Source organism: Buteo buteo, chromosome 7 (genome assembly GCF_964188355.1).
Source record: "Buteo buteo chromosome 7, bButBut1.hap1.1, whole genome shotgun sequence".
NCBI lineage: Eukaryota > Metazoa > Chordata > Aves > Accipitriformes > Accipitridae > Buteo > Buteo buteo.
In genome coordinates, this window is record NC_134177.1 from 30,700,210 (window position 1) to 30,727,603 (window position 27,394).

At 40.2% G+C, this 27,394-nt stretch overlaps 2 protein-coding genes across 17 annotated transcripts in view; one reads left to right on the forward strand and one right to left on the reverse strand.

The window, feature by feature from the left end:
* Nucleotides 1-4,906, forward strand: part of STAG1 (STAG1 cohesin complex component) — a 202,801-nt gene extending 197,895 nt beyond the window's left edge. For all 14 annotated transcript variants that reach the window (XM_075032127.1, XM_075032133.1, XM_075032132.1 and 11 more), the window contains 3 exons: nt 577-691; nt 2,447-2,527; nt 2,620-4,906. In XM_075032127.1, coding sequence (XP_074888228.1) covers nt 577-691; nt 2,447-2,527; nt 2,620-2,643 — 220 coding nt within the window. In that variant the 3' untranslated portion in view covers nt 2,644-4,906. The remainder of the gene's footprint in view (nt 1-576; nt 692-2,446; nt 2,528-2,619) is intronic.
* Nucleotides 4,907-7,525: 2,619 nt separating this feature from the next.
* Nucleotides 7,526-27,394, reverse strand: part of PCCB (propionyl-CoA carboxylase subunit beta) — a 28,974-nt gene continuing 9,105 nt past the window's right edge. For all 3 annotated transcript variants that reach the window (XM_075032137.1, XM_075032138.1, XM_075032139.1), the window contains exons 5-15: nt 25,474-25,587; nt 23,804-23,914; nt 23,358-23,466; nt 22,300-22,420; nt 18,271-18,352; nt 15,197-15,320; nt 13,714-13,821; nt 10,486-10,586; nt 9,205-9,303; nt 8,887-8,980; nt 7,526-7,799 (exon numbers count right to left, since the gene is read on the reverse strand). In XM_075032137.1, the coding sequence (XP_074888238.1) occupies nt 7,678-7,799; nt 8,887-8,980; nt 9,205-9,303; nt 10,486-10,586; nt 13,714-13,821; nt 15,197-15,320; nt 18,271-18,352; nt 22,300-22,420; nt 23,358-23,466; nt 23,804-23,914; nt 25,474-25,587 (1,185 nt within the window). In that variant the 3' untranslated portion in view covers nt 7,526-7,677. The remainder of the gene's footprint in view (nt 7,800-8,886; nt 8,981-9,204; nt 9,304-10,485; nt 10,587-13,713; nt 13,822-15,196; nt 15,321-18,270; nt 18,353-22,299; nt 22,421-23,357; nt 23,467-23,803; nt 23,915-25,473; nt 25,588-27,394) is intronic.

A 27,394-nucleotide genomic window follows, 5' to 3' on the forward strand; every position in this document is an offset into this window, starting at 1 on the left:
TCTTTCAACCACATCATCTTTTGCAAAGGTGTCCCACTGGGCAGCTAATGGAGGGAACACATGTGGGTGAATGCTGAAGCATTCTGTTATACAAGTTGCTACGTGCTCTGGTGCCAATCCAAGCAAGTCTTTCAGTGCATAAGGACTTTTCAGGATGGGGGCCAGAGTCTCCAGTGAGATCAGGTCCTTACAGTGTTAGAAACTGGTCTTGGATTCACTGCTGGATTTCCTGGGATTTACCAGGGATCCTGGCGAACAGTGTAACTCCTTTTTGTAAAAGGGCAAGCAAACACAGTGAGATTATTGCCCTTTTCTTGTTAGGGACAAATATAATTGCTGTTTATAATGATATTACAGGGGACTTCCTGCTTTAGCCTCTGCAAGAGTTAGGTTTGTTTTTACGTAAGATTTTCTTCCAGTTTATGTTACAGAAAGCGTGCTGGCTTTACTCTCAACATAAGGTTTTATGTGAGGGCATTAAGGGATAGGATTTGTGCTTTCTTTTTAACGACCAAGATCATGGTTGGGAAATTTAAATGCCTGGAAATTACTTTTTCATTCTCTTTATTTAATCAGACGAGGTCTAATGGAAGATGACGCTGAGCCTATCTTTGAAGATGTAATGATGTCCTCACGAGGTCAGCTAGAGGATATGAACGAAGAATTTGAGGACACAATGGTCATTGATCTGGTCAGTAAATTGTATTAATAGCAAGTTTAAAACAGATGAAAAATAATTTAAAAGGAATTTTGGAAGCACAAACAAAAAATTCCAAAATTTTGAGCGCGATTTCCTGTTGTCTGAATGTGAAAGAGCAGAAATGATGCAAATACTTGCTAGAACCTACAGCTGCAGACTCGGGCCCAATTGATTTTTTTTTTTTTTTTTTTTTTTTTTAATATAAACACAAGGAGCGTTGCTTAGCACTATTCCTCTGATATTCTGGACTCGGGCAGTAGCAAGTGTCTGGAGCACCATTGTGCACCTGAGAGTTGTGAGCCTGTAAGAATCAGATTATGATGTACAGCGTATCAGTCATCAATCAGGTGTGTCAGTGCAGCCCTTTTAGAGGAGCACTGAAGAAGTAGCTGATCTGACTCACCGTGCAGTCAGCCAAGGGCAGAAGGAGTGCTGGTTGGGGACAGAGCTGAGACCAGCTCAACCCATCCAAAAATTGCACAAAGCTGCCTGCTTGGCCTCGTGGAGTACAAATGGACTCTCCAAGATCCGTACCAGTGTTTGATTCCAGTTGTTAGTTGGCGTTATGAAGAGTTTGGAAACGGTATCATCTAAAGGTATTCTAGATGATGTTTCCTTCCCTGTGCCAGCGTCACAGCTATCACTCACTCTTTTGCTGACACAACTCTTTTTGCAGCCACACCATGGTCAAACTGATGCAGCCAAGTTGCTTCTCTTTTTCTGTTCCGTGGTTGCTTTGATTTCTGGGAGGTGGGTGGACCTTAAGGGGATCCTTAATCAAGGTCTGGTTAGTTTACAGCCATACACAGAGTTGTGCTGGGACAGTGGACGGGAGAGCAGGCAGTAGTGGGCGGGCGTGAGGCAATACCTGACAGTGGAATTGCTCCCAAACAGGTCATATCATCAGATGGCAACCTCAGGTCCTTTCATGGTAATGTACTGACTACAGGCAGGATTTGCTTTGTAGAGGTTAAAACCTTCCTAGCCTCTCCGTTCCAAATGAATGTTTCCTTGTAAAATGGGAAAAAGGATCAGTTTGCATTGTACACTTCACCATTTTTATGCTTTTCTATTTCTCCTTTCATTCCCAAACAATAAGGCATAGGTTACTTTAGGACTAGGCTATAATGTCTCAGAAAGAAAATTTAGGCAATAATTCAGTTACTGCTGCTGAATACTGAGGTTATTACTAGCATTCAAGTGATTATCAAGTAAATAAAATCTCTCTTTTACTGGTAATCCAAGGCAAGGAAATGAAGGAATTGATGAAGCCAGTGAAGCTCACATTTACTCTTATGTTTCCAGGGAAGGACAACACAAAAGGTTTAATTCTCAGAAATAATATGACATTTTTTGACCATGTCAGAGCTGGAGTTTCACCATAAACTTAAAGAGCATAAAGACAGTTAAAAGACAGTTTTTATGCCATCTGGCCTACAGTCCTAATACAAGAACATCATTAAGTCAGCAAGAGCCTTAAGCAAGCCCTTAGCTATGAGCACAGACTTAAAATGACTTTAGAATCCCTTAGCTTTTAGCCCATTCCGTAAACAAAATGTGAATTTAAGAAGTGCCCATCTATGTCAGGACCTCCATTTGTATTGGAGCTTTCACAAAAATCCATGCAAAGCTGCTCTGTAAAGGAACAGGTAACCATGTTAGTACCCATTAGCTGTAGAGCCACACGAATCCTTTACAGCCAGGTAGCGGATGGGATGTTCTAAAACGGCTGACTCCTCTTTTTAGCCACCTTCAAGAAACCGTCGAGAACGGGCTGAACTGAGGCCAGACTTCTTTGACTCCGCAGCTATCATTGAGGATGATTCAGTAAGGCTTTACTAGTATTGTTTCCTGTTTATCTGAGGTTCTTTTTGATTATCATTACACCCAATTAATTAATCTTTTAAATCATTTTCTAGGGATTTGGAATGCCTATGTTCTGAAGTCTGGTGAAGACATTTTACAAATTTGGAACTCTATTGTTTAGAGCTAGAGGCCTATATACTGTGATAGCTTGTATGAAAACCACATTTTTGATGTGATATGGTTTGATTTTTAACCAAATGATTGAGGTCAGTCCCTTTTTGTAGTGACAGAAAGAAGAGGAACTTCTTAATGACACAAAGGAATGTTGGCCAATCCAGTCACCTCAGAAGGGCTGACCTAAAAAATCATTTGTATCCCTGTTCTTGACTGTCCTAATACAGATTTTTTTTTTTTTTTTTTTTCTGGATGAGGAAGAAGTTTTAAATTGTTAAGACAGCTGTCGGAATAAACACTGTTCTACATATGTTTTCTGAAAACAACATTGAGTGAAAACAGAACTTTTTAACTTTATTTTTCTGCTGTACAATTTAAAACAGTTTTAACATTTGCCTTTTTATGTTTTAAAAGCTAGCCATTTTTATTAAACCTATGCCTATCAGCCATTGACTAGCAATGATGCTATAAGCAGGTCATTCTGGCTACAGAAAAGTGTTTTTGAACACACTGGATTTGATTAACATTATGGTACGCTTATATCCTCTCATAGGCATTGAGAAGAACACTCTTATAGAAGAGGTTAGAATTCTAATGATGTGCATCTCTGCCAAAAAATTTCAGATTCTGATATGATAAACCCAGATTTTATACTCTTGAGAAGATTTATTTTTATTTATAATGGGACATAAAGTAAGAGATGTCCATGAAGCCACTTTTCCAACAGATGCTGTGTAACATTCATTTTATATAGCACATGGGGACACAAAAACAGTAAATTTTCTATTGGTACTTGCTCTGTGCATTTTTAGCAACTTATACCAGCAAATAAAGTATTCTCAGTAAAACACACAAATGGTTCTCAAGTAATCACTTTGCTGTTTTTACTACCTACTTCAAGCCCTGCCAACCCAAGGTACATAAACAGCAACTTTCCTATTAAAAAAAAATAATTCAAGGGTGGGGGAAAGGAATCACTTTAGCATACTAAAAGCAATTTTAACTGTACCATAAAAAAAGTCTACTTTCCATGCCGTAAATACCCTTTTGCGCTATTTTTGTAAATTAATTTTGCCAGTTAGAAGTACTGTATGTGCTGCATAGAAATTTGTGCTTAGATGGTGAAGTTCTTAAGCTTACAATGGAATACAGCTACATTTTCAGTGTTAACTGTGCATATTAAGAGTAATTCTTTGGGAAAAAAAATACGATTTTTCAAAAAAGTTAAAAACATCAAAAAAACCCCCAAAACCCCAAAGCATTCTCAGCTAATTCATTGTAATAAGAGATTTTTTCAATGTCTTCAATAATTTGGAATTTCATTACGCTTCGATTTTATGACTCTGCCTAGTAGCTGCTACTTAGTTAAGACTGGCCTGATATTGGAGGTGCTGGCCATCCACAACTTGCACTGACTCTACTATCTCTTAAGAATCAGCCCCAAAATGTTAATCTTCCTTTCTGCATTCTAATATTAGCATTCAAGATACAAAGCAGATTGACCCACTTGGAGCACAGCCATTTTAGAGGTGCTTTTTTTTTTAGCAACTGCAAAATAATCGTGGAGCTTTTTTCTTTTATGAGCTTATTGAAAAACAAACCAACATTAACACCCAGTGCTTACTTGCTGGGAGGGAAAAGAATCTGATTTTAAAAACAAACCAGCATTTCACTCAGCTGAGGTTTGTTTCTTTACAAAATGTGCAGTTCTCAAACATGGTTGCCAAAAATGTTTGACTAGGTAATTCAGCCATTTTTCAGATGTCAGTTGGGTAATGTATAAAACCTGAGAAGTAGCTGGAACTTTATAAAATCACATTACCTCCCTTCCTCTTCTGTCCACCCCAAAAGTAACAGGGGTGGGCAGGAAAGGCTGCATTAAATTGTCGTCACAATTATTCTGTGAGCATAGTAGCATAATAAATGCTGCCTGGTTTGAGTCATAGTCTCAGACGAACCTTGTGCTTCACAGTCCTCTGTGTGGAAAACTGATTCCTAATTTAACATTGTAGAATACTGTATAACAAACATTTATTATCACGGTACCTGCAATGGGTTTCCAGTTCAGTTTGCAGTCAATAGGTTTTTGTATTATGAGTGTCTCCTTGATTGGTTTTGCTAGTAATTCTGTAAATTGTACATTTACAATATGAGGTTTTTTTTTCCTTTTGTACAATTTAAAACTGATGCTTCACCTTTCATTTAATAAACTATTCAAAATCATGAGTATGATGAGCACCCTCTTCACTATAACTTTCTTTTAAATGCTCGTTTAGACCATCACATCTTGTCATCCCATTTATTAGTAGCCAAAGGAAATACTGAAAGGTAGTTCTCATGTAGTCCAGGCTTCACAACCAGATTCCGTTACAGCTACCTTACCCATTCAGTCTCAGAGCAAAGGAAAACCCCGTCTTGGCTTTTGTTGGTTTTTTTCCCTCCACTGTGGTATGTTTTTGGTTGATCTGGGAGGTTTCATTGTGAGGTTGCTGTAAATCTGATAAGTCATCACACAAGTTGGGAGAGTTGCATTGTTAAAATTGTTTGAACTGTCACAAATTTTGAGAAAAATTTCACTCTCCTGCCCTGTACATCTGAAGTGAACTGGACCACATGGGAAGAAATGGAAGTGGTAAAGGCTTGGAAGGTCTAACAACCAGCTGGGCTAAACGAAGTTTTACAGATTCCTGAAACAAAATGTCCTTTTGTTATTCCCATGTCTCAGAGAGAAAGGTGCTATTTTTGTCCAACCCATGAATGATTTCATCTCTGTAGCACTAAAGAAAACTGACTTATTTATCATCTGGCCCACTTCCTAAAGAAAAAATCATCTGAGTCAGAAAAAGTAACAAGATGCAGCATGTGAGGAGCAGGGATAGGATTCAAGGTCTGAACTGCACTCTAGGACTGCTCCCGAGACACAGACCGAACGCTGAATCTCCAGCTGCCTGTAAGTTATGCTCAACTCCTGATGCACTGTGGAACACAGTAACTAACTAACTTGTCATGCTTCTAAGTGCAAGGGCTGCTCTATGTTGAAAGGATTTTATTTTATATCTATTTTTTCTGCAGGTGACTGGAATTCAAGAGAATCTTGAGTAGCATGGTCAGATCAGCTTTCCAGTGTGTCTCCAAAGCATTGTGCTGGTAGAGCAACTGACTGCTTGGAAATTGAGATGATGTAAAAGCCAAATTCTTGTGCTGGCAATGCATAGAAGAGAGGAGAAAGTCTATAGAACTAATGAGGTTAGGAAACAAGAAAGGTACTTTTTTCTTTGTGACAGTGACAATTGGTTTCTCATTTAGTGTCTCCTCCTGACTCTGGGCAGGCTGAAGAAACTGTGCATATTGCTTCACTTAACGCAGCTTGCCTCTGAACTTGGGACAGGCACCAGCCACTCAGCTACTAATTACCTTTGAAAAATCCTCTTGGTCCTTACAAACACTTGACTACACCTTTTCTCGCAGTTCACTAAGAACTCACTTCATGGCAATGACACCCAATATAGTAACATTTCAGTTTACCTTCCCTTGTTGCAGCCAGCTCTGTTCCCTACAGCAGCAGGTAAGGGCACCTGCTTGGAGAGAGTGTTTCTGCTGAGATACATCCAGGTACATTCATGCAGGTAGCGTAAATGTGTGTGCACCCAGGGTTCCATCTGTAACCTGAATGCACTGCCTCTAGCTGTTTTTTTATTACAAAAACCTGTGGAGCTGGGACTTGTACTTGAAATGTTCCTTGTGTACTGTGTTTTCAGCTGATTTTTAGTTGTGGCCTTTTCCCCCCCCACCCCCACCCCAGGTACAGGCTCCAAGCTCCATGGCTGTACTCACTAGGGCACCGGCCGCCCTGACCTGGGAAGGGATGCTACCTGGAAAGTTGCCATCTTATCTTTCTTCCACTTCAGGCACGTGCTCCCGGAGTGAACAGAAGCAGATGCAACATGCAGGTAGGGTAGTTCTCTGTCTCATTTTACAGTGCCATTAATTACTGAGGTTACTTAGAACAGACAGGTCGTTACAGGACTTCATGTGCTTGGCAGCTGTTTGCAGTAGTGCTAAACATGACAGTAGCTGTTACTTGCTACCTTCTGGGGCTCTAGTTAAAATGCAGCTTCTAATGAGCAGCGTGAGCACAGGGCCCAGGGCTGATCAGCAGTTAACAGCTACTGCAGTGGTTCCTTGCAAGTCTGGCAAATAATCACAGAAAAAATTAGGCTGGAAGGGGCCTCTGGAGCTCTCTATTTCAACCCTCTGCTGAGGGAGAAAAGCCCCCCACGCTCAGGGAGAATAATTTTTATGTCCCACCAGAATGCCCTTTTTTCCCATTTGGGTGCATTGTCTCTTGCCCTTCAAGGGGAGGCTGCCTCCATCTTCTCTCTTGCACCTGTGCCTACAGCCTGGAGGTCACTGATACCAAACTGAGACCCAACGTTGCCGCAGTCAGCACATAAAAGTTTCAACTTGGGCCAGTCTAGCAGACGAACAGAACAGGTTAGTCTGAGATCAGCAAAGCCTGGAGTCCAGTGCACTGAAATCCAAGCTCAGGATTTTTCTCCCTTTGAGTCTGTGGTGCAGGAAGCAGAATCTGACTCCAAAGGTGGACCCAGGGCTAGACTTGAGCCCCACAGGAGTCTGACTTCTCAGCAGTGTGAGGTGGCTGCAGCTCTGCCTGTCTGAGCCACCCCCAGGGCCTAGGGAATGAAGGAGCCAAGGGAGTGTTTGACCTTGGTACCAGCTCACCCGCAGCAGGCATTGCAGGTTGTGTTGATTATTAAACCACCAAAAAGGGTTTACAGAGATGAATAGGTAAGACCCCAAATTAAATGAGATATTTATTGATGATTAAATGAGATACTATGATTTATTGATGGTTGTTAGCAAAATCAAAATGAAAAGAAATACTTCCATTGCAAAGCAGACCTCCACTTAAACACAGAGTATTTGTGGTCAGAATAAGGCCATGTCTTCCAGCACAGCCAAGCCCCTCCTTACGCTCACAGCGGGATATTAGCATGTTTCTTCCAGGGACTGGACTGTGTTTTACTAGCCAGCACATCTAGGTCATGGCAGATGCGCACACGGGTGGTTGAAGGTTGGATGATATCATCAACAAACCCTGTAAAACAAACAAACAAACAAACAAAACAGACCTTCCCCTGACCAACCATGAAGTGTTTGCCTCTCAGCCTTCTCTATATCAAGGTTATAATGTAAATTAGAAAAATCAAAACAATATTTGGAATAAAGAGTTCACCAGTTACCAATTAACTTAAGAAAATAATTTAAAATAGCCTGAAAAGGAAATATTCCTGTGTCAATAGTTTTTAAATTAGAAACATTTGCTTTTTTAATTTTTGCAAAAGTTAGCAAGCCAAAAGATGTTGAGGGGGCTTTACTCACGGAGTACTGCACCTGTTACTGCAAAGTTTTAGACATACCCTTTCCTTCCATCTGCTACTGTTAGTCTAATTTAAAGGTTCAGAAATGTTGACTAGAAGAGACATCCCTTGATTTTGCACATGCAGGAATCTGGTTTTTCTGGTTCAAACAGCAGTATTAGATAGCCTACTGCAAAACCAGAGGGAGCAACACTGTACATATTGTTTGTGGTGGTGGGAAAACAGCTTGGCTAAGTCTTCCCAGCTCTGTGGCACTATTAACGGGATTTAAATGAAGTACAAAACCAATCAACAGAGTTTGGAGGACAGAAACTGGAAACAGAGGGAGCTGACTCCAGAGCCTACACAGCTGCCTTCTAGAGCACAGTTAATGCTTTAAAGCTGGAAGTAAAATTTAGAAGTAGAAACAGTGGAAAAATTCACCCTGAAGAGTCCTGGGGACGTCACTGAACTGAACTAGACTGACCCTTTCTTAAGGCCACTGGTTTGCATCTAGGACTGTGTAACAGATCATCAAAGCACCTGTACTTTTAAGAAAAAGGTTGAGTTTTGAGATGCTTTCTAGTATCTACAAAATTGAAAAGATGCTTTTCAGTGCAGTCCCCACATCTCACCAGCCTCTTTCCTTCTGAAGATGTTTTTTGTCTACATGTGTTTTTCCATCACAGGCACAAGCTATGGTTAAGCATCACCTTTCTGATTCACATACAAACGTCTTGCCTAAATAACTTGCTCATTAGCAGCTACAAATTTATCTATGTGCAATGGCAAACTCGGAGGACACAATGTGCAAGATAACCATACCTCTCATGGCGGCAGGAAAGGGGTTTGCAAACTTATCCACATATTCTGCCTCTGCATCTGCCTCTTTACCTCTGAAAATGATCTGGACAGCACCCTAGAAAGATCAAGTCTGCAGGTTAGTGACAGTAATTCAGTCCATACAGAGGATGGCGGTCTGCTTTACCAGCTCGTTCCCGCTCCCACAGTATACAAATGTGCATGCAGGTAAGCTGCTTCAGAGAAAATACCACTTGTCCTCATCTTGCTAGGCCACCTCTGTGGCACTATAAAGGCGCTGATGGCTGCTGCGCACCAGCATGAGCATCAGCCTGGATTTACCTTTGCACCCATCACTGCCACCTCTGCAGTAGGCCAGGCATAATTTGCATCTCCTCTTAAATGCTTTGAACTCATCACATCATAGGCACCCCCATAGGCCTGGAACAAAAAACAAGGGATTAATTAGTGTGAAGTGACCTCGCAGCAGCAATAGCCTACCTTCCTCTTGCAGCTTTTACTATTCCAAAGACAGGCAAGCAAGGCTAAATTTTACCTGAAAGAGCACAAGCATCTCCATTTTGCTACAACAATCTCCTAAGACTAGACCAAGCCTCTGCAGCCAGAACCATAAAAAAGCAAGGAAGGGGGCTGGTGGTAACCAAGACCGTTCTTGATGGCAGGTAGAGAGGAATTGTGTATCTGGCACAGCAGGCCTCAACCTGCACCCCACACATGCACACAAACCAACCAGTCAGCATGCTTCTGGAATCTCCTGGCCAGGGAACACAGCGCTCGGACTCTGCAGTGCTCGGACTCTGGCACTGGAAGTGGTCCAGAGAGCAGTGATGAACAGATACTGCAGAGCAAACCGCAGCACAGTCCGTTTCAAGGCATTACTGAAAATTACAGCAAGGCTGCAAGCTTGGGAATTAAAGGATGGTAATATGCCTTCTCTGATTCTTCTGAAAAGGGACAGAAAGAGGGAAAGTTCTTTTTTTCTTTTTGCTGTGTTAAGTCAAAAGCCTATCAGAAAAACAAGCAGGAGGAGCAGATCAGCAAGGAAAAAAAAGCTAAGCCTTTTAGGACCCCAAAGGTCCCCAGAGCTTATGGCAGCATGGTGGTCAGATACCTTATAAAAAAAGAGAAGGGAAGAAAATTAAGTAGACAATAGCGGAAGTATATGGAAGAAGAGAAACCACACGAGCATTAAATCTGCAGACACAGCAGAAGACAGACAAAATCAGCACCGGTATTGGAAAAGGAGACTGAAGTGGCAAGAATAGGGAAAGAAGATCACAAGGATTAGCTGTGTGCAGGCAGGTAGCATGTCCTCAGTGAGACAGGACAAACACTTGACTGAAGGCATTCTGGGGAGAAAGCAGAGAGCAGGAACATGTGATTTCAGAGGAGTGCAGAGACAAAAGGAACGAAGGAACTGAGGTAATAGTCTGAGAATAAAAGAAATGGCCTCTTGTAACCCAACACAAAGAGGTATTACCAGATGGGACAAATGGAGACGTGAAAACGATAGAAAGCACAAGTGGGACAGATGGATAACTAAAATTGCTACAAGTGAAAACAGGAACTCTGAAAGAACACCATGTAATTGTGCCAACTTACCTTTCTGGTGATGATAGTAATTTTAGGCACAGTTGCCTCTGCAAAGGCAAACAGTAGTTTTGCACCATGACGTATGATTCCACCATACTCCTGAGCTGTACCTACAAATGACAAATAATTGTTTTCACGCCAGGGAATTCACAAAAAACCCATATGCAGTTTGGCAATTGTCGTCATCCATTACCCACAGCAAACCTAACAACAACCAGAATTGTTAATAGCTAGGCCACGTTCTCCTTAAGATGCTGAGCAACTCTATGAAAAATCTCTCACCAAAAGCAGCGTATATTTGTATATAAGGTCACAGAACAGTAACACTCACCAGATGGTATCTTCCTAGGAACAAAATACAGTTACATCATTTTCAAGACTCCAAATGTGACTAGCAGTGAAAGAACACAACCTCAATTCACTTCCCCAGAACCCTGCTCTTCCAAACTCCCTTTTTTTTCTAGACTGTACTGAAAGGCAGCTTGGCTACCGTACCAAAGACCTATCCTAGTCTTCCTCGAAGCAAGCCCAAGGTGATGGACCTTAAAAGACAGAGGATGAATTCCTCTCTAAGGATTCTCACAGCAGGTGCTTCTGGAGAATGGTCATATGCAGCAGATACGAATGCCAGTCACCCATGTTACAGGATGTTCAACATAGCTCTGTCCCAAACACAAGCCCAGCTGACTTGACTGGGAAACAGGATTCCCACAGACTTTATTTATAGGATTTCTGAATTTCAGACCACTGGATATAACTCCACAATTGCTTTCTAGCAGTTTATCCACCTACTGACTTTTGCTTTCAGCATGTGAGATAATATCTTAGATTAAAAAAAAAAAAAAAAAGAAAAATCAATTAAAAGTACTCTAAGAGGTTAAGTAAAAGCTCTTTTGTGAGGTTTTTTTTTAATAACTTATTGGTAGTCTGTTTGGTGGCTTGACTTTAATGCTTCCCCTCATGTGTAATTTCAGTGTCTAGTAATTTATGCCTACACTTACAAATGTCTGTTCTCAGCAGCAATTTCACCTTTGGTTCTTGCATTCCCCTCCAGCCAGTGGGACTTGTCAAGCCTGCAGAACCTTCCCAGCAGCAGCAGTCAAACAGCCACATCTTCTTATCCCAAGAAGCAGTCTGACCACAGTTGGGATGCTCGGCCTAAACCCAGCAGCTGGGGAGCACCCACAGACCCTCTGATCTAGTCCCAGCCTCTGTTTCTAATTCACACTTAGAACACAGTAGCAAGCTCAGTTCAACTGTTACTTGAACTATTTACACTGTCGCTCATGGCCAATTAACATAAACTCTTTTCTAGCAATAGATTCAGTCCCAGACTTATTTTAAATGTGTGTTTTTATCCAGCTACTGGATATGAATGCCTTAAATGTCATCTCTGTGCACACCTATTACATTGGGGGCTATTTAAAGTGTTTGGGTCACTAACACTGTGAAATGTTTCATACACCTGTAGGCCAGTGTGACAGACTCTTCTTCTCCACTGAACAGGGAAATGAGGTGATCAACACCCTCAGAATTTACTACTTAATCTGAAATTTCTAATGCTAATGTACTAATGTTGCCAAACTCCTTAAAATACAACAGTTTAGGATCACTGTTAAGCCTCAGATCTCCTCTCCAGCTTCCTCTACTTCTACTTACCCTCCAGTTATCTACTTTCAAACCAACGTTCTGATACATAATATTAAGTTACTACTTTTCATTGGCTATATGGAAATAGCTTTATTCTTGAATTCTCAGCAACTGTCCAAATCTAGATTCCTGTAGTGGCCCCTGAAGTGATCCAGGCTGCTGCTTGGTCCACATCAGATGAGGAGGGTCTGTCCACAGCAGGAGAGAAAGGAGAGAGGGCAAGAGAGAAGAGGGAGGTTCTGTTGATGCCCTCTATATTGCCTTGTTAAAACACACCAAATACATTGTATTAAAATAAGAACTGGAATGTTGACTAGTGACATTTTGATGCTTTGATAGTTGTAGAGGCTTTGTAAACCTTGGTTCATACAACAGTTTTAACTTTATGTTCAATTGTATGAAAAACTGAGCATGTTTATTAGTATAACATTCATATTCCTCTCACAACCTGTTCTCTAATAGTTCATTTTAACATTAACGGCTCATAGAGTCTATGCTGTCTAATCTCAGACCTTTCCTTACTGATTCACCTGAAGCTTCTAAATCATGGGCATTTTTATCTGAAAAAATGCCTTGGAGCAGGAAAGAACCTAAGCTTTCAAAGGTACAGGGAGGGGGTTTATGTGTAACTACATCACTGGCAACCAAGGACATATTTTTTTTTCCCCTATAGCTTCATCCTTTTACACATTTGGGCATTAAGTACAGCAGATGAAGCTGGCAGATGAGGCAGACAGTTTCTCTTGCTGCAGCAAAGCCTGGATAGCAACCTGGGCCTGTATGAGTTCAGTAACTCCAGTGCGGAGCAGATTTGTTGGAATGCATCTTCGTGGTGCCCTCAGCTGCCACTCCTAGCGCTGCCTGCCCAGTGGCCTCCCTGCCCACAGGGGAATCAGCAGTGCTAACACGCTCGCTCTCCTGTGATCCTGTCCAGAGGGCTTGGAAACAGCCTGTTGGAGTCTTTGCAGGGCCTTCTGGTACCACACAAACAAGCATATAGGCATATAAATAAAACAGCATCTGAACAGAACAGCTGAGCATTTAAAGGGATAGTCTCATTATAATAAAGCAAACAGTGTAACTTCCATGTCATTTATGGCAAGGGCAGCATCTCCAGAGAACACAGGTTTTTTTCTTGGACAGGCCAGAGTCACAGCTTTGCACTTGTGCTGGGATCCCAGACAGTAGGACAGAGCTTTCCAGAGCGTGGTACACGCACACATGTGGCCCTGGCAAACTGGTCAACCCAGCATCTCTATCAGACTGCTAAAAATCTCAGCACTGACTTACTGCATGAACTGGCCCTCTCCTCAGGGAAGTCCAGCAAAGCTTTGTGATCTCACAAGACATCAACAGCAACATTAGTGGCATAGTTAGGTACTTACTTCATTTTCCTGCAATTTCTTGCATATTTCAGTAGCCTTTTGAGATGATTACTGTACTTAGAATACAGAGTCCCAAAAAGTGGGATTTCAAAACCTGGCTTATTGAAGGCTACTACAGTAAAGGTCTTCTCACAGAGTTTTTTTAAATGAGTTTTTAACACCACCACCCTGCAGCGATCTGAAATATAATGGCAAGGCATACCTGGCAAAAATCCAGGAACATCCACAAAAGTAATCAGTGGTATGTTGAAAGCATCACAGAACCGAACAAAGCGGGCTCCTTTCACAGAGGAATTTATGTCTAAGCACCCTAAAATTAAGAAAACAGTAAGGTGTTAACAATTCCAATGATCTACTAATGGCCGTAATTCACGGCAACCTCAAAATCACACTTTTATTTTAGCTGTATTGTCATCTTAAAACAAAACAAAAAAGCTTATCTGCAGATAATGTGGAGATAATCTGCCATGAAGTTTTGCTGGTTTAGAACTAAGATTAGAGTACAACCTACATGCAACAGACACTCATTTCATTTTTCTGACCGCTGTGTGTAGAGACTTTCTATCCTAAAAACTAGCAGTTTAATTATATTCTTGTAATTTAAAATATTTTTCTGTAATTTTCTCTTTATTGGTATTTTTCAGATCAGTTGTATTGAAAGGCTACAGAGTCCTCCATTTAAAAAAACAAAACAAAACAAAAACCAATATTAAATGGTTCACTAATATTTTGAGAAAGATGAACATTTTTGGTAAACACATTGCAAAGTCTTTCTGCTCTGTTTCAATGCCATTTAGAATTATATTATGTGCTATTATATTAAACTGGAACACATTTTGCGTGAAAGCATCTATGTGAAACAGTAAAAATCTTTGTTAAAATTGAGAATACCAAATGAAGACTAAAGTAATATTAAAACCTGCTGCCTGTCTTGATAGTCATATCTTGTAAAGATTACAAAAGAATAAAACATCATACTGGGTCATTGCATCTTCCCAAACAAAAAGGCACAGAAATTAAAAACAAGGAGCAACACTGAAAGTTCTGATTAGTGAAAGTCACTTCAGAAATTACCTGGTTAAGGAGAGAAAGCAAAATCCCTTAACAGTTAAAAAGGGTGATCTTAACTATAGATACGTGTTGTACCTTCATATCTAAATTATTTGAGGTCAAGAGACCCACACTTGTATATCTGAAAGCTTTGCATTGTTCTGCAAGTTGACAAAAAAAAAAAGTTACCTCACCTACGGAAGAGTTTTAGGCATTTTAATGCTGGGGAAGTAAGTATGCAGCTTCCATATTATGCTTAATCCACTTAATTGCAGGCTGCTGCCAAGTAAGTGGTGGTCTTCTGCCCACCCTGTTTGTATGCTCCTACCACTCCTCTTGTGCTGGATACAGCAGTATACTTACCTGTGAGCAAGATCACCTTGTTGATCCACTAAAGAAATTAACTGGTTTTCAGTTAGTTTTACAATGTCACAGCTGCATTACAGTAAGATTCAAGACAAAGAACATGGTAGAAAAAAACATAGTGAGTATGAGTGAGTGGAAGCATCATACAAAACATCAACAGTTAATCCCATAGCCAGTCAGCCTTACAAAGCATGAAGAAAAAAAAAAAAGACAGAACAGAGAGGAGGCACAAACACTGTTAAAAAGTTTCACACTGGACTCGTACAAACCTGATGCTACTTTGGGTTGGTTGCCCACTATCCCAACAGTTCGTCCATTCATCCTGGCAAATCCAACAACAATGTTTCTGGCATAGGAAGGCATGATCTCGAAGAATTCCCTTTCATCAGCAATCTGCAAGGGTGAGAGTTAGGCAGAGCCCTTATGAGGACAGACATATATATGTGTATTTATATACACAGGCAAACACAAAATCAGTTATGTTAGTATCAGAAGTTCTAAAACATTTCAGAATTTGCAGCATTAAAAAAAAAAAAAAAAAAAGGAAGAAAGAAACCTTTTAGTCGTCTTTGCAGCCTTCATTCCAGGAATTAACTAGTGCTACACTCATTATCAACACTGCCACTTAAGTATTCCATCAGAAAACATCTTTATGACATTTCCTCTTGTCGTGAGCCTTTTTTGCTAGCTTATAACAAATTAAAACTTCAGATCAGGTGTTCAGAACTTCTTTCTCGCAACTTAATTATTGGCAGACTACACTTTTAAGGAACAATTTCCAGCGATAAAAAGCAAACAGTCCTTCGTGGAGCTCAGAAACTCTCCATGACATGTTTAATAGATACTCTTATTTCTTTGCAAGTTCAGAGCACTTTATTAACAGAGGCCAATCCAGCACGCTCTGCTGCATCCACCTCCCCCAAAGTCACTGACAGCGCATACAGCAGAGAACGGAGGAACGCTCTGATCTGCAGTAGATGAATACAGGCACTACATCAGACACAGCTATCCGGAACCACGAACCCTTGGTAGCTGCGCTTCTCTCTGGGGTTGATGTTCCAGCCTGTGCTCTGCAAAGTGACATCCACTGGTGTATAAAGCAGTATCAAAATTCACATGTTCAAAAGAGATCATAATTATACATGGAGCAGTAGCGACACCTATACATGGCTGCCTAGTGTTTTCTACTAGAATTCCTTGTTTTCAACTGTTTATGATAACTTTGCCTATACAGATTGCAGTTTGCCAGTCATTTCTGAGACTCAGGCAAATGAAAAGTTGTGAAAAATCAAAGTATTATTAAAGTAGTTTTATTTCTTTCCTTAATATGTCTCAAAGTCTGTGGGAGGGTTTGAGGCTTCTTTCCCTAATTGACTTAATTTTTTTTTTAAATGCCGCCTTTTAACTTGGAACAGGCAGTACTGAAACTCAGAATGGAAGAATCCAGAGATTAAAAACATCCTGAGCTTGGTTTCTGCACTAAAATGAGGCTAAATGCAGCCAGCTGCAAACTGAAATGTGTTAGCTGAATGAGTGTGCGGGGAGAGACAGTGAAATAAAATAGTGAAAGGAGACATTTGTAAAGCTCCTACAAACACAGCTGAACTCCCCCCATTTGTATGTGCTGCCTGTGAAACGGAGTTATTCTTGGCTTCATCATCTACCTCAGAACCCTGGGTCATCTGCCATTCAACATCTGAGGGGTAGAAGCAGCAGGTGGACATTTTAATATTCAAAATTCAGCCCCTCAGGGTACTCTACAGGGGGCTGTAACAGTTTCATGTGATAAAACTGCTTTTACAACCGTGTTCTCTGCCCGAGCACTTGTAATGTATTGAGTTGTTAAAACTGGAAGAGTGAAGTACTCAAAGTTAGGCAAGAGAATTACCAGCACTGCCTATGCTGCTTTAATAAGACCTCCATTATTTATACATTCCAATATTAGCTTTCAGTTTTTTTAAAAAACAGTAAGATGTTTCCTTCCCTGCCACCCTCCCAGGAGATCTGCCTCACTTAATGAAACTTTAACATTGGAGTTTCCAAGCTTCCGAGTGCTTGACTTGTAATTAAAAAAAATATTCTTGTACTGTCCATGTACGTAACTGTCTCTCAGACTAAATAGAGATAGGTAAATCTTTGAATGCATCTATATAGTTTACTACCTTTTATAAAAAAGTGACAGAATTCAAGACAGTAGTAGCAAGGTGCAGGGAGGGGGGCAAGTGATAGAACTCAAGACAAGGGGGGAGGGGATTTTGACCTCAGAGAGAAAACTGATTTACATTATCTTTCATCTGTACAGTTATGCATACAGCATACAGGATGATGTATCCTGAAAACAAATCCTAGGATTCCTCTTGTTGCCGAAATCCGGAATAAAACTCCTTAACAGCAATGAGAAGTTAAGAAGCAGGCACTTCTTTATTGCAGCGCTGGGCACACAGGGGATCACTCCACCTAGTGTGTGCACCTGTCTGGTTTAATCATGCAGGTTAAATACACACCTGTTATACATATTCACTAAATTTCTGGGAAATGTCATACATAATCATCAACTGTCCGATAAATCATTAGCATATGTAAATGTCCCTTTTACGCAGGCGTGGTGAAGTCTCTGGTGGTCTTCAGAAGCCCTCTGGTGGTCTTCCATAGTCTTCCTCACTTTGTCTGATAGTTGACCTCTCTTATGTGATTCTGCGCAGTATGATTTTTGCCATCATGTATTAGATTTACATAAAAGTACATTCAATGTTAATTCTTGAATTTAACGTTTCTAGTGATTGGCCCTCAGTCACTCCACCTTATCAATATTCTTATACTAAAACATTCATTGGTTAATCTTACTTAATTCCACTAACTGGAATCTTGATCAAAGTGGGGTTTCTAAGCAACAGAACTAAGGTCCATAACGATCTCTCTTAGTTTCTTAGGACAAAACACTACAAACTAACAAATCGGTCGAAGTTTCTATGGTTAACTAATTTTAGACAATACTTATTTTCTTATGACTATATACAGCACATTTTGTATGTTCCTAAGTTTCGATGACTACATTGCGAGCTTCAAACCCCTATATTCTACAGTCTTTACCTTTTGATCAAACCCAGCTTATATAAAATTTTAACTTATCAGAATATTTATAACACTCTGATGTGCTAAAATCTTTTTTTCTGCAGTTGTTGTCGTCCCTTTATTCACAGCTACTACACAGGTAAAAAGAGTGACTTGTGAAGACTAAAAAAAAATATCTTCAGTGCCATTCTAGTGGTTTTTTTCAGTTATTTACACACAGAATATAACATATCTGTATTAATCTCAACAATGCTCACATTAGCAGACTTACAGAGTGTATGATATCCAGCATATCGTAGGCTTTAGTAGATTCAATTGGGACAAGCATGTCCAGCTCAGGAACCAAACGGTCACTGCAGAAAATAAGTAAGCGTGAGCAGCAATGTTTACAGATCAGATGAACATCAAGACCAAAAATGCAGGTAAACAATTCCACCTCTCAGAGACTTGATGGGAACTGCTTCCCAAGTATGGGGAAAAGAAACAGGCTTCTTCGTCTCCACCAGCTGTGCCTCAGGCCACTCAGCCCTCATAGGCCAGGAGGACAAAAGCCTGGCCAACCTCTTCCTGAAGGAGACATCTCTTCTACAGGCACCTCTACTCATGGAACCATCTCCTGGAAATACTACTTCTCCTCTTTAACTAGAAGAGCCTAACACGACACAGGCAGAGTATCAGCAGGGAACTTGAGAAGCAGGCAGGCAGCCACTACAAATGGCGGGCTGCAGGGGGTACTGGAGGCACCTGGGACACTGCCCTGGGGCGCACAATTCAGCCATGGCGAAAAAGATTTGGTAGAACGAGTGTTAAGTAGCAGAAGCAAAAGAGCCTGCTTAGGCAGGTCCTCACAGCTGGATGGGCAAAATGGTTTCTCCCAATGGCAGAGCAAAGTTTTCTGTCATATACCTGGATCCACTGCACACTTACAGCTCTGATCCTTTCCCTGCCCGTGTTGTACGCTTGTGATTTTAAATACACTTAACCATAGGAAACCTTTCCATACTTATTTCCCCTGCCACCAAACAAGCAGAGATTCATGGGTGAGGAATGCACATCCACTCTCAGCTGCTTCAGTTTAACGGCTTTGTTTAAACAATCTTTACTGTTACTCTGCTTAACTCACAGTGATGCACTTCATGCGGAGCTTTACATTTAACAAAAATGCTGCCTCCCCATTAGCAGCTGATGCTATCATTTATCTCTATCTTTGATCATATTGGCTTCACTAGGGACCTGCAAGTGTTAGCATTCACTGGGTCTTTGGATTCATTCACAGTCCCCATGGGGGGTATCAATTTTTAAGAGTCACCACTGAGAAGACTTCAGGGAGTATTATATTTGTGCTATTCCATAAAAATACTGATCTATTTTTGTTATAAATGGTGCTTCTGTGGAGTTCTTGTTGAATTACTATTTTAACAATGCTGTGATTTACTGCATTTAAAACAAGACAACACAAGGCTCTAGAAATCCAATTTAAAACTGAAGTGATCTGCAGTTTGTCAAAATTGGGCAAAAACTAATAATGCAAGCCCCAGGGCTGTCTCTGTGCTCCCTCACATACACATGACTAGAGAGAGGCACATCTCCTTGCTGAGAGGGTAGGAGATACTCCTATTCATAGAATAAAACTGACAGCAACACTTCAAGTATTTTTTCCACATGATTAAGAGTATTGCATGCACATATTTCCATAAAATGATATAATGAAACCTTAATGTGATGAAAGTAACCAATTTTAACATACTAAACCCCAGGCTACAGAAGACTGTAAAACTTTTTCTTATCCATAGAGCAGATATGAATGTGCTCCAAGTTCTGTCTGTTACCTGTGGTATCCCAAAGGATAAGGAAAGTGGAAAAATGAAATTATTGTTCCCATAAATTCACAGTGCTGTAGAGTACTGAGGGAAATTGTAATGACATTAAAATGAATAACCACCATCAAAATGAAGACATTACCCAGGATATCACAAGTTTCAAAATCTCCTTCAAATCATCACAGATAACGGACATCTGGAGCTTGCTAGCAAAGTCACTGGACTTATGAGGTTGAGAAGTGTCTTTCTTACAGATCCCACTTATCAGGAACTGCTGCTCATCATCAAAGCAGTCATCTGAAGCCTGCGACAGCTGGAGACACCATCACCCAGATTGATATTGGTTTTCATTCAATACAAAAGGGAAACTGTACTTGGTTACCAATAATTTCCAGAAATTTATATGCATACTTCAGGCTTTAGAAGAAACTAAATTTGTTTATAGTCAAAGACACAAAAAGGTAAAATCACACCATAGAATATACCAAATGCAATGAAGTAGGCACCCTTCAAAAGGTAGAGGTAGAGGACATATTCACCATTAGTCAACTTGGTACTATAAGAAACCTTCTAACTCTTTAGACCCCAGGCTACTGATGTCAAAAACTCCAACTGACAGAAGTTTCAGCAACCAGGACTGACATTTTTCAACACCACAAAGAACCTACCTACCGAGAGAAAAAAAAAACCCAACAAAAATACCAAAAGAAACCCACCAGCTTCTGGACTTAACAATGAAGACCAAAGTATGTTACATTTAATTTGCATTATTCATAGCAATTTTTGTGGTGTGAAAATGATGCAATAAGAAATAAATTACTCTGGAGGAATGGGCTTCAACTGGAGCAACGGTAAGAATCGAACACATCAATTCAAAGTAAAAGGATGTCGCTATGTCCAGGTGAAATATTACCAATGTAAGCATTAAGACCACAAATGGGATAAATATTGGAGATGCTGCTATAAAAACAGGAAAATTTAAAAAATAGATCTGTCTTCACAGGTATAAAGGCTATTAAATTGAAGTTTTTAGTACAAATTATTGAGCATTTATTACACTGTGATCCTCTAATAATATATCTGGTGCCACATAAAAGATGTCTCCCTTAAGAAAATAAAGAACTACTCTCTTACACATTTGTAGCTACAACGTAACTGACAGCTTCTCACAAGAAAATATAAGATAACACTCCATTATTTTTAATCAAGGTGTTTCTCTAATGAAATTAAGATACCACGTTCAAGTCTACAGAGGGTAAATATCCTAGTATGGGGTTACAGAGGGTAAATAACCTGTTGAATGCTTAGAAAGAACATGATAACCTCAGAGATAATCCCCCCAAAATTCACCAAATAACAGAAGAGATTTGCTTTGGTTTGTCACTATCAACCCAGAACAGTCTTCCAATTCAATAAACTCTTAAAGATCAACATCTTAGTTACTGGTCCTAATATTTTCTAATGGACCTGTCTGACCATTTTCTAAAAGCAATTGGCAAATTTATTTTGCCAACAGTGAAAAATGTATTTCAGGTACCAGAGCAGTGATTTGTAAAATCGATCCAAAAAAACCCTCCCCAAACAAATTGTTTCAAAGACATTACAAAGAACAGTGAAGCATGAAGAGAAGATAAGCTTCCCAACTCACAAGTTAAAATCTTCATGTGTGTAAGAACCGCAAGACATACATCACACACTTCTGTAGAACTGAAAGGAACAAATTCAGGAGCAGCTCCTGTACAGGAGAGGGTGACCACCTCTTAGGGGTTCCCTGCAGAAAGGGCTGAACTGGGGGTGCAGCTGGATCTCAGGTCAAAATGCTTTTACTCCATTGACATTCTCCATCTCTAACACCACTAGCAAGGCTGTCTACTCAAACAGTCCTGTGCTGGCTCTCTGGCTGTCCCTCTATCTCTTGGAAGAATTCTCTGATAAAAGTCCAGATGGTTGCTGTTTTTCCCCTCTTGAAAGGGCTCAAGTCCTTCCTTTGTTATGTTGCCAACTACGCACTGAGCCTGACAGACAAGTACCTAATACATAAAACTTTCAGCCTACTTTGGCTCCTTGTTGCTTCCCCACCTCTAACCTTAACCAACAGAACTTACCCAACAGACACATGAACTGACAAAGGAGGGCAAGTTCTCCCCACTTTTGTTCACTGTGCTATCTTCTGCCTCGCTCGCTTGTTTTAAGGGACTGTGACAGCCCACCTGTACAGAGATTACTCTTCCCCATATTCTGTACACAGCCTGCATAATATTGCTTTCAGAAAATTAAAAAAAATTAAATCTATCAGTGAGCACTGATAAACATGTATGTAAACACGCATGTTGAAACACTTCCCATACTCACACACCACACAGCAGAATTATCAGCCAAGATCCCAGGCACAAAACACTCATTTCTTTACACCCCTTGAGCCAGAGAAGCCATGAAATTTGGTGGACAGAAACCACGGATCTCAGCCAGTCTCCTCTTACCTGGGATCATGGCATTCACGGACTGGAGCTGGATCACGGTTGCTAAGAGGTAAATAATTAAAGAACTCTCGGAGATTAAGTAGAGCATCTATATCGTTCTCAAAGGCTCTGTGCGCGACTCCTGGAAAGAAACAGTTAAGCAGTTATTGAAATTATTTTGCAAGGTTTCATTTGCAAGTATGTACCAGTGAAGATACAAAGAAGTAACAGCAAGAATTTTTAAACCCGAGCTAGTAACAATCGGGAGTTTTAAGCCACCAAATTTGACCAGCTGAAAATATCTAGAAAATGTGTGGCCATATCAGACTTCCTCCTTAACAGGTCTGGATTGTTGATCTCATATTTAAAATACCGTAAACTGGTTTATCAGCTGTCACAGACCTAGCTGGATCCCAGCCTTCTGGCATTCAATCCAGGTTACTGTGCTGCTCTCAAGCTTTGGACTGCAAGTTCTTTTATAAATGCTGGATCTGAGCAGTGTCTGTGTGTGTGGTTTTGGTTCATCACCAGTTCAGTTCAGATAGAATTTGATATCCCACAGTCATTTTGAGCCTCAAGAAGATTCATGAGTCACCAAGTTTTCCCAGAAGGGAAAAGAAAAAAGCACTTCATCTCACATTGCCAGTCGGTTTATAGTTAAGAGGTTCAATCAATCATGTTAGTAAGCAAAGAAGGGATTGTTAAGAATCTTTCAACCCATGCAAATTTCTGGACAACAAACAGAAAATCCCACACCATACCAAGCCTGCTTTGCTAAGCTCTGCCCTCTGACAATCTTCCCACTTGTAGAATCTTTTGTGGATTTGCCACTTTCTCTTCCAAATCCCAGAACTCTCCCACAGTCCCATTTTCCTATTTTGTTTTCCATTACTAAAAAGGACCAGCAAGAGAGCCCTATAAAGAGTAAGATCCTATGCTTAAGTAGAGTTTTATCACTTAGACTCAAGTGACACTCACGAGTACAAAAAATCTGTATCAGACAATCAGCTGTTCAGCTAGAACCAAGTCATTTACTTTAAAGAACAATTAGTATGTTACATAAACTACCCAGCTCTCACCAGATACAGAAGTGTGTGTCTTCGCACCCCCAAGCTGCTCTTGCGTGACATCTTCATTGGTAACAGACTTAACTACATCCGGGCCAGTGATGAATAGATAGGATGTATCCTGGGGGAGGGAAAAAAGCAAAACCACACAGTACATGCTAGACTCAAGCTGCAAAAGCACTTAAGGAAAAGCCACAGTCTGTAGAGTCTTTCCCCAAAACAAGAAAACAGCAGAACATAGGAACAAATTTCTTAAAAATCTTTAATGCATTACATTAAAAATCCACCAAAAATGCAGTTACCCACACGTTATTTAGGAAAGTTTTTCTTGACTTTTCATGAAAAAGAAGCTTAATCCAAAGCAGGAGACCATCTCAAAAAACCAAAACCTTCACATGGGGTCAGTTTGTATGTAAGCAATGTTAGCAGCAGCAGGTCAGGATATACTCCACCCTTACCTTCACCATGAACGTGAAATCAGTTAAAGCAGGTGAATACACAGCTCCACCAGCACAAGGGCCCATAATGAGGGAGATCTGTGGAACTACCCCAGAACACAGAACATTTCTCTGCAATAGAACAGACATCTAGTTTTACCAAAAATGTGCATCTTTAAGTCTATGCACATATTCTGTAAGAATTCACAATCACAAACAGGAGAGGACAGCTTGCTTTATTTACTGGGAGACAAATACCTGGACAGAATGTCTTGATGCAAATAGAACCAAAATAATTTCTTTGCTACTGTTTTGCTTCTTTCTGTTCCCATATATTTGATTTCATATACCATGCAATAATGGCAAAGGAAGATGAAATGTGCGACCTCAACAGATGCTGCAGGGGCAAAAACTTCAGAGCCTGGAGTAGTAAAAAGTGTATATACCTGAAATTTGAACACATAGGTACGCTATCGCACAGCGGTAGAAGCAAGCTTTACTAACCAGCTGTGACAGAGATTCTTTTAAAATCAGACTTCTGCACTGAATTGAGTTTTACACAATGGTGAATTACTGCTGTCCACCAATATGAATGGTATGTTGTCCAAAAAAATGTTTACATTGCTCATTGCTCAACTAGATTACAATTGACTTCTGTAACTGTTCGACTGCATCATCCCAGATTGCACTAATCCAAAATACTGTTAGCATCTAACTTGTCATCCCACCTGCTCGCATTCCAACTGAAAGCACAATCGTGTTTATGTTTTGTGCACTTACTTTAAAACTGTGTGTTCTGGCAGGCATATAACATAATGTCATTTCAATAAAAATGAAAAAAAAAAAAATCAGTAGCGTGTCTAGAGGAAAATTTTTTGCATTAGCCACAAAAATATTGTAGAAATGCAAAATTCTCACCAGTCCAATCAGTACTGCATGTCCCCAAACAGTAAGGTTAACAGGTTCCCTTGTCCTGCATACTGTTCTTTGAACAGAAACCTCTGATTTGCATCTTCTTTTCTTTTTCTTTTTCCTCACCTTTTTTTTCCCCCCACTGACCTACCATCTTGACAGAACAGGCACTTGGTGCTTCTTATCCGAGTTTCTCATTTTCTTCAAGTGCATAGTGGTTGATTTACTTTAAGTCCCCCTTTCTGCAGTGGAAATCTTTCACCTTTTATCAGCCCTACTGAAAACAAATCTGCTGTGTGAAATTCTTAACATGTCCATATTTCAGAGGAGGCACCGGGACAGCTGGTGGTGGATAAACACACAAGGGAAATTACATCCCAACACGGGCAATCTATACACTAGTGTGAATCAGAAAGTAACCCTAAAAGAACTGTTTTAAGTAAATTCATTCTTATGACAAAGCTCACCATATAGTGCAATGCCTACAGAGCTTTGCATTGGATCACAGTGTTTTACAAGTCTCAGCATTACTCTTGTTTAACGGATGGGTAAATGAAACTAAGAGGTACAGTAATGTGCCCAAAGCCAAGAAGAAAACCAAAAGGACAGTCCAGGTCTCACAAGCCCTCATATACACTGCTTTATCAAGCAGGTAACACTGCCTGAAATAGGATGATGGATAACCTAAAAGTTTACTTACAAACACCAACTTGAGTAAAGAAAGATTTTGTCCATCTTTGTGGATGCCAAGCTTCCTGGTCATCCAGCAGCCTACTTACCAAAAATATATCTGCATAGCCAGCCAAGGACTCCACTCCCTCCTGGATACGGGCTCCTCCAGAGTCATTCAGCCCAATCACAGGTGCTCCAACCATGGCAGCTTGATCCATGACCTGGTGATGAATACAGAGTCCTCATTATTGACCTAGCTAAGCTAAAACCCCAAAGCAACCAACCCCCAAAACGTACATCCCCTAGAAAAAAATCCGTACATGCCAGAATTCAAACTCCCTACATACCACTCAGCTTCTCCTTTATTTGTATTAACTATCACAGTCACTAACTGCTTACTGGGGTATCATGTTTTGACTTATTCAGACTAGGGGCTAAAAGATACACATTTAATCCCTCTCATGACCTTTAATATTTACCTGCCTTACTTGCCATGCACTCCATACTCACACTGCATTATCCAAACCCTGTGCTAAGTGACACTATCACAGGAGTTTGGACCAGAGAGGTCCAATCTCTCTCTATTCATAAGAGGTCTCAACTGCACCTTAAACACTCCTTCATATGTCTAATCTGATCTTAAAAGTTTATTGCAGTGGCAATTGTGTAATCTCCCTAAGCAGTATATTCTAATGCTTGATTATCCTTCTTAGAAGTTCTTCGAGAAGACTAAGCTAAATCTTCCCTCCGGAAATTTAGAAACATTGCTTCTTTCTTGATATAGTAGACAGGGAGAGCAATTAACTACTTCTTTGCCTCTACCTTCATAAACATTCAAGTACCTCACATCTCCCTTCACTCTTCATATTTCCCTTCGTGTTTCTAGACCCAACACCATCAATTGAGTCACACTGTTCTTTCTATGTCCCATTTTCTAGCCTTCTGATCATTTTTGGTACTTGCCTCAAGATCATACACAGTACCCCAGCATAGGCTTAAGTGGGAGGATTGAATTCCTTACATTCCTTACATAAAATATTCCTGCTTATTAGATCCCAGTAAAATATTTGCCATTTTCATAACACTACAGCATTGGCATATTACGTTAAGATCTGCTTTAACATTAAGATCTGCTTTAGCTCCTAAATAATTTTCCATAAAGCTACACATTGTCAGTCAATCCCCATTTTGAATTTCAAAGTTACTTTTCTCTGCCTGGTATTAGCCCTTTCAACTATTGTTACAGAATTGCATATTATTTCAGACAATCTTTAATTTACTAAGATTTTTAAAACTTCAGTCCTGTCTTTCAGAGTGCTTGCAGCATCAACCTTGAATTTTATATTGCCTAGAAACACAGTAAGCATACTCAGTCCTATTCAAATCAATAGTATCCCAGCAGTACAAAATTCCAGCCTGAACATGAATCGGTGACAACTCTCTCTGTACAATTCTAAAGTGGTTTTGTTCCTACGTGCAGTCATTCAAAGTAAAACAGGGGTTCTTCATGCTTTGTGCCTGGATGTCCATTTAAAAGTTGAAATATCGCTGTGGCAGACATACAGAATGACTTTAAAATTTAAATACAATCTCACATTTTAAAAGCATCTGTGTGGACTGCAAACAGGCTCTGTGAGCCACAAGTGGTCTTGTTTGCTTATGTGAATGCTACACAAGCCATTATCAAATGCCTTATTAAAAATGAGTTGAGTTGGCATCTATTGCTTCTTTCCAGGAGGCCTGTCAACCTATCAGGACAGGTTAATGAAACAATTTCACTGACACATTTTGCTATTTTCCAGGGCTTTACATATGAAATAATTATTTATTTCAAGGCTTTTCCAGACACTGAAGTTCTTCGTAGAACACCATTCAGACTACTGAAAACATGTCCATATATTTGAGACCAGACTTTTTTTTGCCATACGAGTATTCGTAGGGAACATTTCAGGATTCAGTCTCAAAAACATTTTTCTTCCATCTCATGGACTCAACGATTGTCTTGAAACATGACATCACAGTCGTACA